The 16,353-nt window shown below is 47.8% G+C and overlaps 1 protein-coding gene across 1 annotated transcript in view; it reads right to left on the reverse strand.

Annotated features, from left to right (window-relative positions):
- The window catches only part of LOC142560897 (uncharacterized), a 78,016-nt gene that overhangs the window by 21,828 nt on the left and 39,835 nt on the right, over positions 1-16,353 (reverse strand). The window contains exons 15-21 of the mRNA XM_075673308.1: positions 15,595-15,777; positions 14,654-14,924; positions 12,378-12,519; positions 11,639-11,745; positions 10,003-10,162; positions 8,440-8,798; positions 773-6,805 (exon numbers count right to left, since the gene is read on the reverse strand). Coding sequence (XP_075529423.1) covers positions 773-6,805; positions 8,440-8,798; positions 10,003-10,162; positions 11,639-11,745; positions 12,378-12,519; positions 14,654-14,924; positions 15,595-15,777 — 7,255 coding nt within the window. The remainder of the gene's footprint in view (positions 1-772; positions 6,806-8,439; positions 8,799-10,002; positions 10,163-11,638; positions 11,746-12,377; positions 12,520-14,653; positions 14,925-15,594; positions 15,778-16,353) is intronic.

The raw sequence follows: 16,353 nt of genomic DNA on the forward strand, positions 1-16,353 counted from the left end.
GGGTGCGCGCTCGTGTCAGTACTATATGCATATGCGTACCTATGTAAGCTTTACGTTATAGTCCCCATTCACGGTTCAAGTAAAAAGGCACCGTTTAACATAACTTTGTCGCCAAGTGAAGATAGTGCAAAATTACGAGACATGTTACCAGCACAAGGTCGAACGGAACACAGGGTAGAGACGGACAGCACAAATTCTGACGGTGGTGTCTGACGAGGTTAAGCTGGGCTGCCGGTGTTATAGTACAGATGCGGCAACTATTGCGGCCTTAGTAGAAATTGAAGTGGTTACCTTTAGGAGTATGCACGGACGCCACAGTCGCGAATCCACCCTAATCATTCATAAAGATGCAGAACTTCTACGTCTATGAGCGCATATAATAATATTTAACACTGCACTGCGGTGCCATAAAGTTCTAGCTAAATAATTACACAGTTTTTCAACACTCCTTAGAGTATCAGAAAATGTTGCGACAAGACCACCGCTTAAATAATTTCCATAACTACAGATTTCACAGTTGCTAGAGAAAGCACGCGCAGTGAGACGTGCATGGCTATATGCGCGCTTGCTCAAAATATTTTTTTTTCTTTTGGCAGTTACTCACTTTCCTGACTTATAGTGTCACCCATTTCGTAGCTCCTCTAAGCTTACTTGTGAAAAGCAAAGAATTCAACCACTGTAGCAGTAATTCAACTATCGGAGTTTCCATTGTCGGCATCATTGAGAATTAAAAGTGCCCTTGAGTGATCTGGCATGCAGAATGATGTATTACCTTGTTAAGCCTTGGGTGCTTGATGGAGGCAGAAATCTTGTGCGCCCAAGCCGATCTGCTGCTTAGGTTCTGGTGTTCCATTGTCAAGGTTACGTGTTTACTCTGGTCACGAGCGGCGTCCCAAAAGAACTCACAGGACAAGCTGTCGACGTTCTTCCTCTGGCTTTGGCTGGCACGCACCTCAAAGGACCTCAAGGGGAAGTTCACCTTGCACGACACGTCCGTGTTGGCCAGGTCGCGCCGCGTACTGCGGGTACTTCTGAGATCGTAGGAGAACTCTTCGCCGCGGTCTTGGCCCCATTTTAGCGACGCCTGATGGACGAGACTGTAGGGGTGGTTCTGCCAGAGGGTCTGCAGTTCAATGCTGCGCCGAGCCGAGTTGAACTTCGCATTGAATTCACTGCCGGAGTTGACGGGTTTGTAGCCTCCTTCGACCGCGAGACGCAGAGCTGGTACGTGAATAGAGAGGGTGCACCTGTGAGCGCGAAGACTTTTCACGTACTCGGCAGCACCAGAAATTTTCAAAACCTTCTCGTCATTGAGGTTAACTTCGCCATCCACTTTGTAGAGGCTGAGCTCGTACGCTGCCCGGAGACTACGAAGCTTTTGTGCGCTGGTGGTCGCTACGATGCTGCCTTTCTGGTCTCTTCGGTCGTGGTCCACGCGCAAAGCAGCCTTCGCAGCTTCGAGGTTGTACTCGATGTCAGTTACCAGGCGGGAACGACTGCTCTGCTGCAGAACTTTGAAGTGTATGGAGCGGAATCCGACATGAGGAGTTACAAGACTGTTGTCGAAGAGGAAGTTGAGTGGTCCGTGGTAGCTGTTGGCATGCTGTAGTTCGTACAGCTGGTTCCACGGTCCCTTGTATGTCGCCCGGAACGTACGCTTTTCTCCTTCCCTACCACACGTCATGCCTGCCTCAATACGCTCCATGTTCTGGAAAGGTGTGGTAAGGGCCGCGTGCACGCTGAAAGCTCCATTTGGCTTCTTCACTGCGAGAGTAGCCAGGATTTTGCGGCGTGGTCCCCACTCGTGGCTCGCGCTAACGGAGTAGTCTCGAGGGTAGAGCCGGATTTCAGCTTCGCTTGTGTAGGTGACGCCAGGGATAACGATGCTCAACCGAGGTGACATGGTTGTGAAGTCGCTGTTGTGTGTGCATGCGAAAGTTGACTCGAAGTTGGAGAGCGTCCTGGTGGGCAGGCGTCCTTGGATTGTGGCCTCCACGGATCCTTCCTGTCTTCGCACTTTTCCCGATAAATCCGCGTTTTGAAGCCAGGAGGCCGAAGACTTTATGGCCAAGGACCAGTCAACAGCTCTGTTTTGCACATTGCTAAATCTTGCGTTCACGTCGGCGAAGCGGAGAATCTCAAAAGGCGTTTCAATTTTCACGTTGCCTTCCATGGCGTTGAGGTCACGTGCCGACAAGGCCACGAAGGTATTGAAGTTCTCGCGTGGTGTGGAAAAGATGAGCGAGCATTCGACGCGGCCACTCCTGTCGTCGTTTCTGAAATTAAAACTTCCAGTCAAGGTCCTGGAGCTGAGCAATGGAGACTCGATGCTGAGCTGTGCGTCGGCGGTTCCAGAAACTCGCTTCCAGTTTCCGGTGAGCCGATGGGTGTCTCGTGCGTTTTCGAGAGTGACGGAGAGGACAGCGCCTTGCCGGTTCATTGTGATATCGCCTTCAGCCTTGACTGTGCCGCCGGGCAGATAGCTGGATTCAATGTCCACCTTACCCTTTGCCAGTCGGTGATCCCAGTTGCTTTCGACGCTGATGGTGTTCATGTTCCGTTCGAAGCCCAAGCTGAGCACAGCTTTGACGCTGTCGCGGCTCCCTGATGACAGGAGAAGACGCGCAGCCGCGGGTCCCTGCCGAAGAAGAGGGCAGTTCACTCTGAGCTGCGTCTCTATCTCAGAGAACCTGTTCTCGAAGCTGCCGTCGATTATGTGCGTCTTCAGTGCGTGCTCGCCCGTTACCTTAAAATCTACATAGTATTTACTGGGAGCGTTCACGACGTAGCTGAAAGCTGCTCTGTTTCCGGGCAAGTTGGGGCACCTAATTTCAATGGAACCTTCGTATGGACCCTGGTTTTTCAAGTTCAACATGAAGGAATGATCACGTCCGTTATGTGAAAGCAAAAAGTTCCCGGTAATAACCTTCAAACCTTCACTCTTGACGTTTATATTTAAAATGGAGCTCTTCTCGTTGATAGGTGAGTACTCAGTATGAAGGCTTGCCTCTGTCATAGATATGTCATTAAATGACCGTCTTGCACTCATCTCATACTTCCAAGAGACGGCGTTAGCAGACAGCATCAATCGCTCCAACTGCTCCAGTTTCTGATATTCAGCAAGGAAGTTCACGTCTCCGAAGAGGCTGATGGGAGATTTAAGCACGAGCGACCCCTTTACGTCACTCATGCCATTCGACTTGAGGTCTCCGGATATTTTCACAAATTCCAGGGCCTTAGTAGGGGTTGCCAGGTCAATGTCAATCCGCGACTCCCGTTCAGTGTAAACAACGAATCCTGTCAAAGAAATCTTTTGGCTCTCCTTTTCCAGTACAATACTTGCTCTCTTGTTTTCTCGAGCAAGATCGAGAGAAGTGCGTAGGCTTAACCGGCGGTATCCCTGGAAGGGAGTCGTCAGAACGATATCGTAAGAAAATGGAGCCACCGATTCAGTTTTTAGCGTGATGGCGCCATTTGGAGACCAACGCAGAGAGAGATTTCCTTTGATGTTTCGGCTGTGTTCTTGCAGGTCGCTGTTAAACTGAAGTAATTCCATGCTTTCAATAGGGCTTCGGAACTCTAGCTTTACCGAGCGGCTGGAAGTATCCAAAAAGCCATTAAGCTCAAACTTTTGCTTGTCCAATTGAACTGCACCAGCAATTGTCTTGGATGTTGGGAGAGAACTACCACTTAGAGTCATGTGAATGTTTTTCATGACCTGGAATGGCGTATTGACGATAACACTTGCCTTTACTTCGCTCTCAGTTTTCAGCACTTCGGACTCGGCATTGATTGTCTTTCCCTGCCATTCCGCGTTGATCCTTGAGGTTATCTTGTTGGAGTGAAGGTTATATTCACCATACAGCTTTTGTTTCTCAAGGCCGCGGAGAGGAGTGTTCAGTGACATTTCAATGGCAGAACCAAAGCGCGTGTTCTTGAGCTCAGCTGTTAGTTCGTATTTTTTCCACTGGGACGCCAGCGACAACAATCCGTTTATTTTTTGCTCGTCAGCTGCCACGTTTCCCAGCAGTTGGATTCGCTCGTAGCCTCGAATGGGAGTGGTGAGAGAGAAATCTATGTCGGCACTGCGATGTCTGCGCGAACCCGTCGCCGTGAGAGTGATGATATTTTCGGGCCGAGGATCCCACTGTACGGACATTTCGCCAGACTTCTGCTCGTTGGCGATATCATATTTTACGTTAAGTGTTATAGCTTGGAGTGGCCTGATTGTGCTAGACAGTGCTAGCTTGCCTTCAGCAACAAGGTAGCCTCGTGTTCTGAGCGTACCGTCAATTGACATGAAGTTGTTGCGGTTCCATTCCACGTTAATTTTTGGTGCGACTTCTTGGCTATTAGAACTGTACTTAGCATTTACAGTAGCACTGTTAAGGGCACGCCAAGGTGAAAACATTTGAATTTTGGCCTCCGCTTCGTTGGCGTAGCGGGACTGCGTGGCAGAAGCGTCGATTGTCAGTGACAGCATCTTATTGCTTTGCCATTCCATTTCGCTGCTGTGGTGGACTATACTTCTCTGGACCTGATTCTTGTTTCTGATGTTTAGCGTTGGTAGGGCAGCGAATGGCGATGACAACTCAAGAGTGTGCTCGAAGTTTCCGATGTCTCGAATCATGAGGTGGTGGCTCAAGGTGAGCGATGAGCTGCTGCTTGTACATAGGAAGCTTGTGTCATAGTTGATGCCTGATCTCGTCTGCTTCAAGTCAATGCTTATCTGTTGGTAGTCTCGAATTGGCGTCGTGATCAGCATTTTCCCCGTGATTTCATGGCTTCCTCGACCAAATACGTAATCACCGTTCGCTTCCAGGGTGAATGTCTTAGGTCCAACGACTAGATGACCGGTGGACTTAACGTTGCGATTTGTGGCAGCGTGGGAGACCTCGAGGTTAATTCGTTCGAAATTGCGCACCGGTAGCTGGACGTGGAGAAGCGAAGTGAAGTCATGGATGGATCCGATTCTACCTTCGCTTCGCATCGACACCTTCTTGCTGTAGGGGAGTCGTGCCGACAAGAGAGCACTGAACTTCTCCGGGTTGACTGAGTACGATCCGCTTGCTTCAAGGTTTTCGTATCCATGCATTGGGCTGGCAAGATGTATTTTCATTTCACGGGCTACGTCATAGCGCGATTTCGAGAGAGTCATCATGAATCCACCGGCAATCTTATCCCTGTTTCGGGCGGCCTCGAAGTCAGCGATAGTCTTGCGTGCGTCATTACTGAAGCTGAGCTGCGACGTCAATTGCTCCGCACCCTGAAACGGTGTCGTTACACGTAGCTTTCCATCGAGGCTACCTTTCTCACCATTCCTGTTCACCTGTCCATCAATGTCAAGAGTAATTCTTTTGTAGCTCGTCCACTGCGCGACAGCCTGGCACTTGATGCTTTCAGGCGCGTGTGTGTGCTCCAGTGAAGCGGTCAACCTCTCGTACCCTGGTACGGGAGTCAAAGCCTCGGCCTTCGCCCTTAGGAATCCGCGGCCGTAGGCGCCACTGGCTTCGGCGGAAAGAACCTTGCCTTCGGCCCACCGAAGAGAAATCTTGTTGTTAGTGTCGTAGTAGGTCGCCGCGTGAACAGCTTCCAGGCTGTACTGACTATTGTATGGCGTCTGAAGCTTCACTGTTGCTTGAGCGGTTCTGCGGGCTCGGTCTGATTGGAAAAGACCGTCGGTAGAAAGAGCGAGAATGCGGTTTCTTGGGAGCGTCATTTTGGCTTCCGTGTTCCACTCTCGGCCGTCGTCGTTGTGGGTCAACACGAAACCGATTTTGTCGACAGAGTAGAACGGGGTAGTAATTTGAGCGTCGGCCTTGAGAGCACGTCGCCTATAGTCGGGGTTCCAGTCCAGGCTGGTAGCGTAAGTCATCTTCTTACGTGGCATCCACTCGAGCTCTCCGCTGCTGCTCACGCGAAGTGGTGTGTCTGCCCTGCCTTCGATTTTTGTGGCCACGCTTCCTCGGATGTCCTGCTTTGGGCACTTGACAGCGAACTTAGCGTTGTATCCTCCCGGGACTCGAGTAACTTCGGCATTGATGCTGGCGCGCCTTGAGGCGTCGCGGGCGGCATCCCACTTACATTCGACGTTGATTGTTCTGCTCTGTCTCGAAGCCGTAAGCTCAGCAGTGGCTAGTACGTCGCGGTGACGTCCGAGCTTCATGTTGACATTGGCGGCAATTTTCTCCGAGGTAGTCTTCATACCTCCGGCTGCCGAGTAAATGTCGTAGGGTGTGTTCACCCTGAGTTCAACGTTGTGGTTGTAGGCATCTGCGGATCGATAGGAACCGTTCAGCTCGTACTTCCCGCGGCTGCACTGTGACGCAGCGTTGACGGAGTAGTATCCTCGGGACGCCCGCAACGATCCACTGACGGTGACGGGGCGCTTGTTCGCAATTCGTATCTCAGCCTCGAAACTGGGGCTGTACTGACGTCTGTCATAACCGGGCTTGAATGTTCCAGATGCCTCGATCTTTTTGTCGCTGTTCCACTGCAGAAGGACGTCTCCTCGGTATTCATCTGAAGTGCTGCTGTGGTAGTTGGCACTCATCCTCATTTCGCGGCCCGGATAGCCTAGCTGGAGGTTGGCCTTGGCCTCAGGTGAAGTCGAAATGTCAATGACGGTGTTGATCTGCCTTGAGGGAGCGTATGTTATGTCCATGCGATTAACGAGGCTGGTTGGTGTGTTTTCGTGCTTCATCTCTAGTTGCCAATCAATACGCTTCTGAGGGTACTTCAGCTTGAGCGAGAGACCCGCGTTGTTGTTTGCCAGTGTTCCAGTGTAGCGAGCAATCTGCTGGAGCTGGAAATAGAGAAAGAAGAAGGTGAAGCGTCAGTCATCATACTTCAGGCTGCCTTGGTTTCTGCACTCATGTATCTCTGCTAAGGTATGCGTTACCGATAGAGCACGCTGTGTTCCTATACTACGTGCTAACTTCTGCTATAGGTACATAAACTGTGCATCATAGATTTTTCATAACTAACACATCAACTTCGAGTCTGAATGCCAAACGCTTTAAACGTGCATTTGTGGGACGTGTACTACAAAAGAAATCTAGACGCTCTTCACTGTAACGATAAAGTGTCCGCCTGTAGAAACTCTTGCCTAGCAGAAAGCAAAGAACTTTGTTCTTTTTAAATAGTCATTCAACCTGAGAAAAGGCTGTTAACACGGTGACGCTCATAGTGATTAAAAGCTTTGATAGATGCGTCCGCTATGAGCTTCACTTTCACCAGCAAGCACGTTGGCTGTATTACATAACTAGGCAACGCGAATACCTTCTCTCAAAATTGTTAAAGAACGTGAAATTGTTGGCCACTAATACAATGGTTAAGTTAATCAGCGGGTAGAAAAAACGAGGGTATCAAGTCTATCGACCCCAGTCCTTATACACCTGGTTTTACTAGAAATTCGGTTGTTGCGACTTATACGATTGTTGTGCATATGAACCGCAGTAAAAGGCACGCAAGAATTATTGTCTGATAGCAGTTTGACCCCACTAGAGGCTGCCTGTAGTGCTGGGGCAAGTCTGCCCGTTCTTTGAATTTCTCGAACCGAGTTCAACAGTTGAAAACTGAAGAAAAAGAAAGAAACACGTTAAAAGTTCGAAAAGAAGAAGCCCATCAAAGTCAGGAAAATAAATGAAACCGGATCTCCTAAACCAACTTCGGTATCACTTCCTACTCAAACATATTTGAATGACTTATAGGGCGTCGTTCAAGCTGTGCGATTCATCTTGTGTTTACGCCTTCCCTCGCTTTAAACACATGGTTTGAATTTTGCCTTCACGTACGTACATCTATGACCTTAATGTTGCATATTGAAGTCAATTTTGACAGTTTCTTGATGTAAGAGTCTTTGACAGACTGTTGCATCGCTAATGAATGCCAATGCAAGCTTTGCTATGCACGCAATTTTTTTTTACCCCTTGTGGTTGCCTGACAAGCGGATATCCTTCGGTAATTCATTTCGAGATATATTTATGTGTACGTCCGGAGTACATTCTAAGTGAACTGAAACACAAGCAGTATTGATTATCCAGTATACAATATTTATTAGCCGCGGTCATTGAGTGGCTATGGCGTTCTACTGCTGAGTACGAGGTCGCGTGCTCGAATGCCGCCCACGTTGACCCAATTTCTATTAGGGGCGAAATGCAGAAACGCTCGGGTACTTAAATTTAGGCGCATGTAATGGAGTTCCAGGCCGTCAAAATTTATCCGGAGCCTCCTGCTATCACGTCACTCAAAATTCACCGTGCCGGCGCGTTAAACCGTACAGCTTAGTTCTATCTGGTTTACGTGTATCCACCAGGTTACCGTATACTATCATTTGTTAGTGGCACCGTGTCTGCGTTTCCTCTGTCGCCTCGCGTGTCCCGTTGGCACCGTGCCTCACGTGAGTCGCGCATCTAACGGAGCCGCCGTTCGACGAACCTTGATGGTGTTGCCGCCCTTCTTGCCACCTTCGCCGCGCACGATCTGGAGCGAGTTCTCGAGCTGTCCGTCGGTCCTCTGACAGTCCCACTGCAGCTCCGTGTTGAGCGCCGGGTGGAGAGTGTTCTGGAAGGACGCGGCACCGCTGTACTTGGCCAGCGAGCCCGACGACAGGTCGCGAAACTTGGCCGTCAAGCCGACCTTCTCGACCCGGCCGCCCATGAGGCTGAGCTCTCCGTCGGCCTTGGTGGACCAGTTGTCTCCCGTCTGAGTGTAGCCGCTGACGGCGCCGTTGACGAAGAACGAGCGCACGGAGCCTTCGTAGCGCACGCGACGCTTGTCCGTCAGGTCCAGGTCCACTGCGAGACGCGGCGAGGGAAACGCGCGAGTGAGCGCGCTGGCGTTGCGTGCGCGCGAGTGTTGGTCGAGGGAAGGAAGGCCTGTGACAGCGAGGCGAAATAAATCGCCATCCAGTCTCGTCTGGAACGATGCCACAAAGGAAACTCGCACGATTTTTTTTTTCTGAAAGAAGGCTTCGCAGAAAAACTCGTCGCGGTACGGGATTAAAACCCGGCACCAACGCTTTAAAGTGGCGGTCGCTCTACCATCTCAGCTAACCAGAAGGCGAGCAGATCGCAGGCCGAGGGCGAATGCGTGGACAACTCCGAGAACTGGGTCGTGGAATGCAGGAAATCGGTTCCGCACAAGTCCGCAAAGTGGAGGAAAGTCTATGAATAGTTTCCCGGTTCGCGTTGGTCCCGGGTTCAAATCCGAGACCAGGAGGAGTTTTTCCTCCCACTGCGAAGCTTTCTTTCTGAAAAACTCGCTAGGCTTTCTTTTGTAGCCTCGTGGTAAACTTGGAAGGATGACAGTTTCTTTATTTCACGAACTGTCCTCCACTTTGATGGTGTCATATTTAATATAGAACGATCTTGCACGTCCATCCCGGCCTAATAAAAGCCGTCGTATAAGATATGTTGCGCTTTATTGACTTTTCGCTGCGGTAATACGGTTTCGGTTGAAATGCGATTAATAATATGCACGATTTTCGCAAGAGTGTCGGTTCAATGCAATGTTGCTGTTTCAGGAAAAGATTTACACTCTCGCTGTTCTCTTATCTGTCTACAAAAAAGCTGCAGCCTCACTTGTTGCGCTCGCCGCGTCTACGGTGCGTGCGACGAGGCGAGGACAGGAAGCGAACAGCTGTTCGCTGTGAAAACACATCGGGCCCCATAAAACAAAACGCCATTCTACAGAAAAGAAAATTAAGACAACTTATCCAGATTTATTTCTGGCCGCGATAACTACTACAGTACCAAAAGTCCACGAATTTTGCATTATATATTGGTTAGTCTACCAGCGACCTACTGTTTAGCAATTGATTCGCTTAGCTATTGACATTTGAAACTTCGCTTGAGCATGTCAAGAATGCTACTATATGTTTCCCGTCAAGTTTCTTGTGCGTGAATCAACATTACGAGGCCCGTAATTCAGTGTATCTAGAGCTGTACGTTCGGTGCTGTTGGGTGAAAAATTCGAAACGAAGACAGCGCGCGCGCTCACTTGTCATCTGGACGGGCTGCTCGGTGAGTTTCTCGATGCTGACGCTGCCGCTGTACTTGCGGCCCTTGGCGGCTGCCCATTGGCCGTTGACGAGCACCATCTTTTCGCCGTGGTAAGTCACTTCGGTCACGTGCGTGTACTTGTTCATACCGTCGTCACCCTGCGAGAAAGGCGAGCCAGTGAGACTCGAGGCTTCGACGCATGCGCGCCGCTTTAATAAACCACGTTTCACGTCGGAATCTGGGGCTGGATTCACACAAACATTGTTACGTTAAAGCTGTTCGTAAAAGCAGGCGTCAGCCAATCGTAGTGTTGAAAATATTATTAGTGAGGGCGGGTGCCCAATGGCAATCTGCACTTACGAACGGAAAGCTTCGTGAATTCGGTCCCTGAGCCCGTATTCACAAAAAGGCTCTTTAAAATTGTTGGTAGGAGCAAATTCCAGGCAATCGCTATGTTGAACATGTTATTAGCGATGGCGGCCGGCCAATGGCAAAGAGCACAACGGAAAATGTTTTGTGTACTCAACGCTAATTCACTCGAATTTACAAAGCTTTTCAGTTGTAAGTGCTATTTTCTCTTGGCTTATCGCATTCGCTAATAATATTTCCAGCATCGGGATTGGCTGGAATTTTCTCTTTCGAACAATTCAATCAAGTTTTTTTGTTGTGAATATGGGCCTAGCTTCGGTTTCGTGGCCAAGGACGTTTACGCAACATGACGTCCGTCATGACAAATTCATTCTCTCCGACGACCGCTGTGGTTGTCACACGCGACACAGCCTGAAGAAATGCGCGCAGTCCGCTTGTTTAAAGGTATTGTTTGAGCTTGATCTCTATAACGTGATTCCGGCTTTGCAATTGCTTCTGGTGCGTGCATTTAGCAAAAGCATAGCCTTCGAGATTCGTCTCTGTTATTTGGTGGCTGCCATCGCTGTGGCGGGAATTCGGGTGCCACATATTTCTTTAATGAGGGGCGTCATCAGGTGTAGCCTTATTGCTGCACTAGAAGGAGAAATTTTGCTCTGCATCATGACGTCACCGCCGCGCGGTAGCGTAGTGGCTTTAGTGCTGCTGAGCTCGAAGTGGGGGGGGGGGGATGGCTTTTATCTCGGCCACGACGGTCGCATTCCTATGTGAGTCAAATCAAAAAGGAAAACGCTCGTTTAGTTAGAATATCGTGCACGTTAAAGAATCGCAGCTGGTCAAACAGAAGTAGGGCGCACCACAAAATCAGATCGTGAGTTTGGCATGCAAAACCTCAGAATTCAATTAATTTAGTTTTCTTTTTATCATCACATCACAATACTGCCGATGACTTCAGGTGTACCATAATGAAGAGAGTTTTGGTGTCGTGTCAAAATATCGTCTGAGTGTTTCCCAACCTTCCTGCTTACATAGTGTCATGAGTGTATTTGAGAAGCGAGTGGTATAGTTTCTATAAGCTTGAAAATATGAGTGACTACACTATCATACACGGTAAAATCACGCCGTGTGCACACGGCTTGTGTTCCCAGGAAAGGGATGACCAGCGACCTCAATTTAAGAGGGGAAGCGAGCATAGCATGTCTCGGATTTTTTTCACGACATAAAACACCTCTTTCGGTCCCGGTAACACAAGGCAATACGGCACTCACCGAAGAAGCCTCTGCCCTCAGCTCGGTGATAAGCTTAAGGAAGGCCTCATCGTCCGCTTTGGCTTGCAGGTTCAGCTTCTTTAGTTTCTCGTCGAAATTGTACTGGCCTGAAAACCAGGAAAACAAACGAGTGTGTTGCAATAAGAGCAGTATTAAAGGAAGCTGGGCTTCCGACAATCAATCAAATTAATCAAATTTTGATGGTGAAATTTCTGTATCAAATAATTAGTGGACATTGCAAGGTCAACATTTCTTCACTTTTTTCTGTTCTGTTTCGAGGATATATGCTACTATAGGCACGATTCACAGGTTAACGAGCAAGCCTTTCCACAATCGCAATAACTGTCTGAGGTATTTGTTTCCAAAGACAGTAATTGGCTGGAATCACCCCGCACATGATATATGTGTTCACCACGCACAGCCAGTGAAGCGTTTCCATTTAGCTTCTGTTTCAGCAGCTTTTAATTCCTGTCCTTGCATGTTTCTCACTGTATCATTTTATTTCTGTTTTCTTTTTTTTGTAACCCCTGTCATTATATATGAATATTGCATCATTGTATTTTAACATTCCATTGTGTGAAAAAGAATGCTCAACAAAATGAAACTGATCTAGAAGTGAAAATGATTTTAGCGCTCCCTGCATTGGAGCTTATTGTTCTATTTAAACTTTATTAGCAATTTATGTTCTCGTGGGTGCGAAAGTGGCGACGACAGATTTCGGGGCAGCGCGCTGGCTCACCTTCGATGGCGAGCTTCTTCGGCGGCGTCTTCAGCTTCAGCGCCACCGTGCCGTCGCGCAGGTTGTGTTGCAGTGACGCCGTGATCTCGCGATCCGTCTTGGTGCCCGGCGTGTTCACGCTCAGAACGGCGCTCACCAGGTCCTGGCGGGTCGCGCAAAATGCGTCGGTCGTTTTGAGGACAGTGCGCCGCAGTAGGAGACAGGCGACAGACGAAAGGAAGGAAAGCGAGGAGGTCAACGAGAACGGAACAGTCTGTTTGCTACCCTACACTGGAGAAGGGCGCATTGAAATGGTTGTTAGCCGGGAATGTAGGTGGGACGACATAACCAGAAAAACAGCGCGAAAACGGGATAAACGACTGGGTTTGCATCTCGCAGTGGCTGTATCAAACGCTGAGGGGAACAGACGAAGGTGCTGTGTCGTCTCTCACCTTAATCTTTTGAACCGGTTTTGCGATGTTTGCCGTGTTATGTCATATCTTGCGATATGATTAAAGTTTAGAGAGTGGGCATAAATAGAGATGGAGAGAACGCCGACACGCCATAACCGCCGGCCACGATCCCAGCACACTATAGCAGCACGGGGTCACTTGCAGCGCAATCAACACAGATTCAGGCTGCAGTTGTTTTTGCAGCACTGTTGCACTTAAGAACTGTAGCAGTACCTTCGTCGTGCTCTGCTACGATAAGTAGGGAGGCCGGCATTCCTATTTGATTTCTTTCGATAATCGCTTGCTATCAAAGCGAGCTAGCTCGGTCGTGAGGGATTGTCTCTGCACACTAAAGCGAGGACAGTCACGCAGAATGTGTTCAATGGTCTCTTCGCGACAACAGCCATCGCATGTAGTTTTGGAAGACCGACGGTGCAGTGGGAGTTGTCGGAGCTTATGTGCGCGCCTAGATGGAATTAAGCCGCTGAAAAAGCGCCCACTATGCCGCAAGCGCGCTCAGAGACATACGGCAGTGCAACATCTGCTTTAAGTGGGAACAGCGCAAACATTTAATTTGACTCCCATGGAGACCGCACCGCTAATTTTTTGGCAATGGATTACTAGCGGTGGCTGGCACTGCTTTATCGTTTTTTTGCAACACAAGACACAACGAATATAAAAGAGAAGGGATAGAACAAGCGTTCAAGAACTCATCAGTACAGTGGACTCTTTGAATGAAGAGCACATTGTTCGCTGTGATCTTTGAAAAATTGAAAAAAGGAAACATGTAATAAAACGTAGGATGTTGAAGTGAGATTCAGGCTCCAAGATGTCATGGACATATAATAATAATAATAATAATAATAATAATAATAATAATAATAATAATAATAATAATAATAATAATAATAATAATAATAATAATAATAATAATAATAATAATAATAATAATAATAACTTCTTTATTTCCATCAGTGATGGAGGAGACTGCGGGTAAAAGTCGCTTTAAAGGCAAACGACTTGACTAGAGCCCGCAGCCTCCTTTGCAAGGCAAACAGCGATTGAACAGGATATATATATATATATATATATATATATATATATATATATATATATATATATATAGAAATTGACCACATGTGAAATATGCACAAAAAATAAACGCAAGAACACAAATTTCTTGAAAAACGCTCTTCAATTATTTAAGAAAGATTGAGTGACAAAATGTTGGCGTAAAGCTCGCACATCAGTTATATAAATGTCAAGACTTGATTTCAGAAACAAATTTAAAAGGCTTGGTAGTGTGTATGATATCTTTTGTGTAGAATAATTGGCAAGCGGAGTGACTACCTTCCACTGTTCCGTACAGCTTATGATGTAAGAATGTGTGTTTCTGGTGAGATTAGATAACTCATGAAGAAACTTTATTCTCTTTTACCTCCCGTTTGAAGGCCTGACTTGTAATTATAAAGATTAAACACGGGTATTATATTTGCTCTGTGTTACCGAATGCTTTTTGCTCTGACATTTGCGCCACACTTTGTTGTTTACGATGGCTCATCTTCTTATGCGTATCGCTACATCCAAAATATTCGCTCGTTTTCAATAAACTTTTAGTTGGAAGTGCTCGAATCGTCTCTCCTGGTCTGCGTCTCTTCCACGATGTAGCACGAAAGTTGTCCGTATCTACCACTACTCCGTTCTGGTGCGTTTCGTTTCGTTATTACACCCTAGTAGTCAGTTTTTTTTTGTTGTTGTCGTCTTTTGCACATTAGTTGGGCACGTTTTCTCTTCAAAACCCAACATCGGCCACTTGCCTCGTGCACCGTTCGAACGCGGGCTCACCTTGGTGCTCGTCAAGCCGGCCTCGAACTCGTACGACGTCAGGGTCGGGTCGGCCTTGACGAGGCGCAGGCTGAGCTCGGCGTTGCCGCTGAACGGGTACATGGGCGAGCGGTACGTCCGGCTCGACACCGGGAACTCGGCGCGCCCGCACAGCCGCAGGCCCAGCGCCCGCTCCACGGCCGAGCCCGTGCACGCCTCCGCCTCCAGCTTCTTCTGCGGTTCGTTGCGGTGCTCCAGCTCCGAGGCGCCGTTCACCAGGAATATCTTGCTCCTGCGGGGGTTCGGCGTGGCGTGAGCCCCGGCGTGTTCGAAAAGGTTTCAGCTCTACGCACCGTGGTCCACATTGGGGATTCCTGCTGGACTTCGCTGAACGTAACAAACTACCACTACACGTATAACGTGTTTTTCACGTTTCATGCTGTAGGGCAATATTTCGAACAAGAAAAAAAAAATGTTCCTTGTGCTCGAGGTCCTTCATACTCTACGAGTTTTACTGCTTTCAAGAGGCCGTTCGGGCTCACAGGCGAACGTCTCTGCAAAGCGAGGATGCTGCAGCAAAAGTTCTGAAATGACTCAGCGTATCGTAGTACAATCTCAAGATCGTAAGAACCGTAAAGATCGTCCACCTTCCAGAAGCATTGTGATTCAAAGTAGATGGAAGCAATAACTATTCACTAATCGATATAAGTGATATATTTTAGAGTAGGCATGAAAAAAAAAAGCGGGAAAGAGACTGATAGAACCAGAGTCGTGACATGCACAGTAACTGTGCAATACAGATATGGAGGTTCTAATGAAGAAAGAAACGATCACAAAGACAAGAATGCTAAAACTGCAATAGAAGTAGCAAAATCCGATTAGGTCAAGCAGGCTACGTGACTATGTGTCGCCGCCCCATTTGAAAGGGGCGCCCAAAAAATAATTGTCCCAATGTGACTTACTTGACGTCGATGAGCTCCATCTCCTTCTCCGGCATGTTGAGCTTTGCCTTGATGGCCTGGCCCTGTTGCATCTGCAGGGAGCCATCCACGGACCAGGAAGAAGACATGGTGGCTACCATGCGCACTCCAGAGGTGGACTTGTGGGCATCCACGCTCATAAGCATGGCCAGCTGAACGGCACCACTGCGCATTCGGAAGAGAACAACGATGCAGCAGTTCGAATAAAACGCGTAAGAACAATTAAACATAGTCAACTTCATATGCATGGTTAATACGTGGCTAACTCAACTTAGACTTTAATTTTTTTTATTTCATGAAGTTTAATTTTGCTTGAGGACAAGAACAAGTTCGTTTTGAAATATTAAAAAGTAACTTTAGCTCGGGAGCTCCTATATAGATATGCGGGAACAGAGATGTCGTTTTTGTCGGCAACCACTGCGCCGATTGTTTTATGAAAATTGTTTCAAGCTTTAAATCTGTAAAGAAAAAGCGATTACCAAGTTACGAAATCCGTAACTCAGTAATAACTAATCATATTGGAATTTTGTAAACATCGCTTATAAAGAAATCTAAAGCGCGAAAAATTTAGGTATTAGATACCACTCTGAAATATAACACAAGTGTGTGTGTGTGTGTGTGGGTTTTTTCAAAGTCCTCGTAAATATTGTAAAATATTTATTTAACCGGTAAAATTATATGTCGAGTTCGTCCGTCTTATATTTTCTAACAGAAAGCGTTTACAGAACTATGACATCTGAT

This window comes from Dermacentor variabilis, chromosome 10, assembly GCF_050947875.1.
Source record: "Dermacentor variabilis isolate Ectoservices chromosome 10, ASM5094787v1, whole genome shotgun sequence".
Lineage (NCBI taxonomy): Eukaryota > Metazoa > Arthropoda > Arachnida > Ixodida > Ixodidae > Dermacentor > Dermacentor variabilis.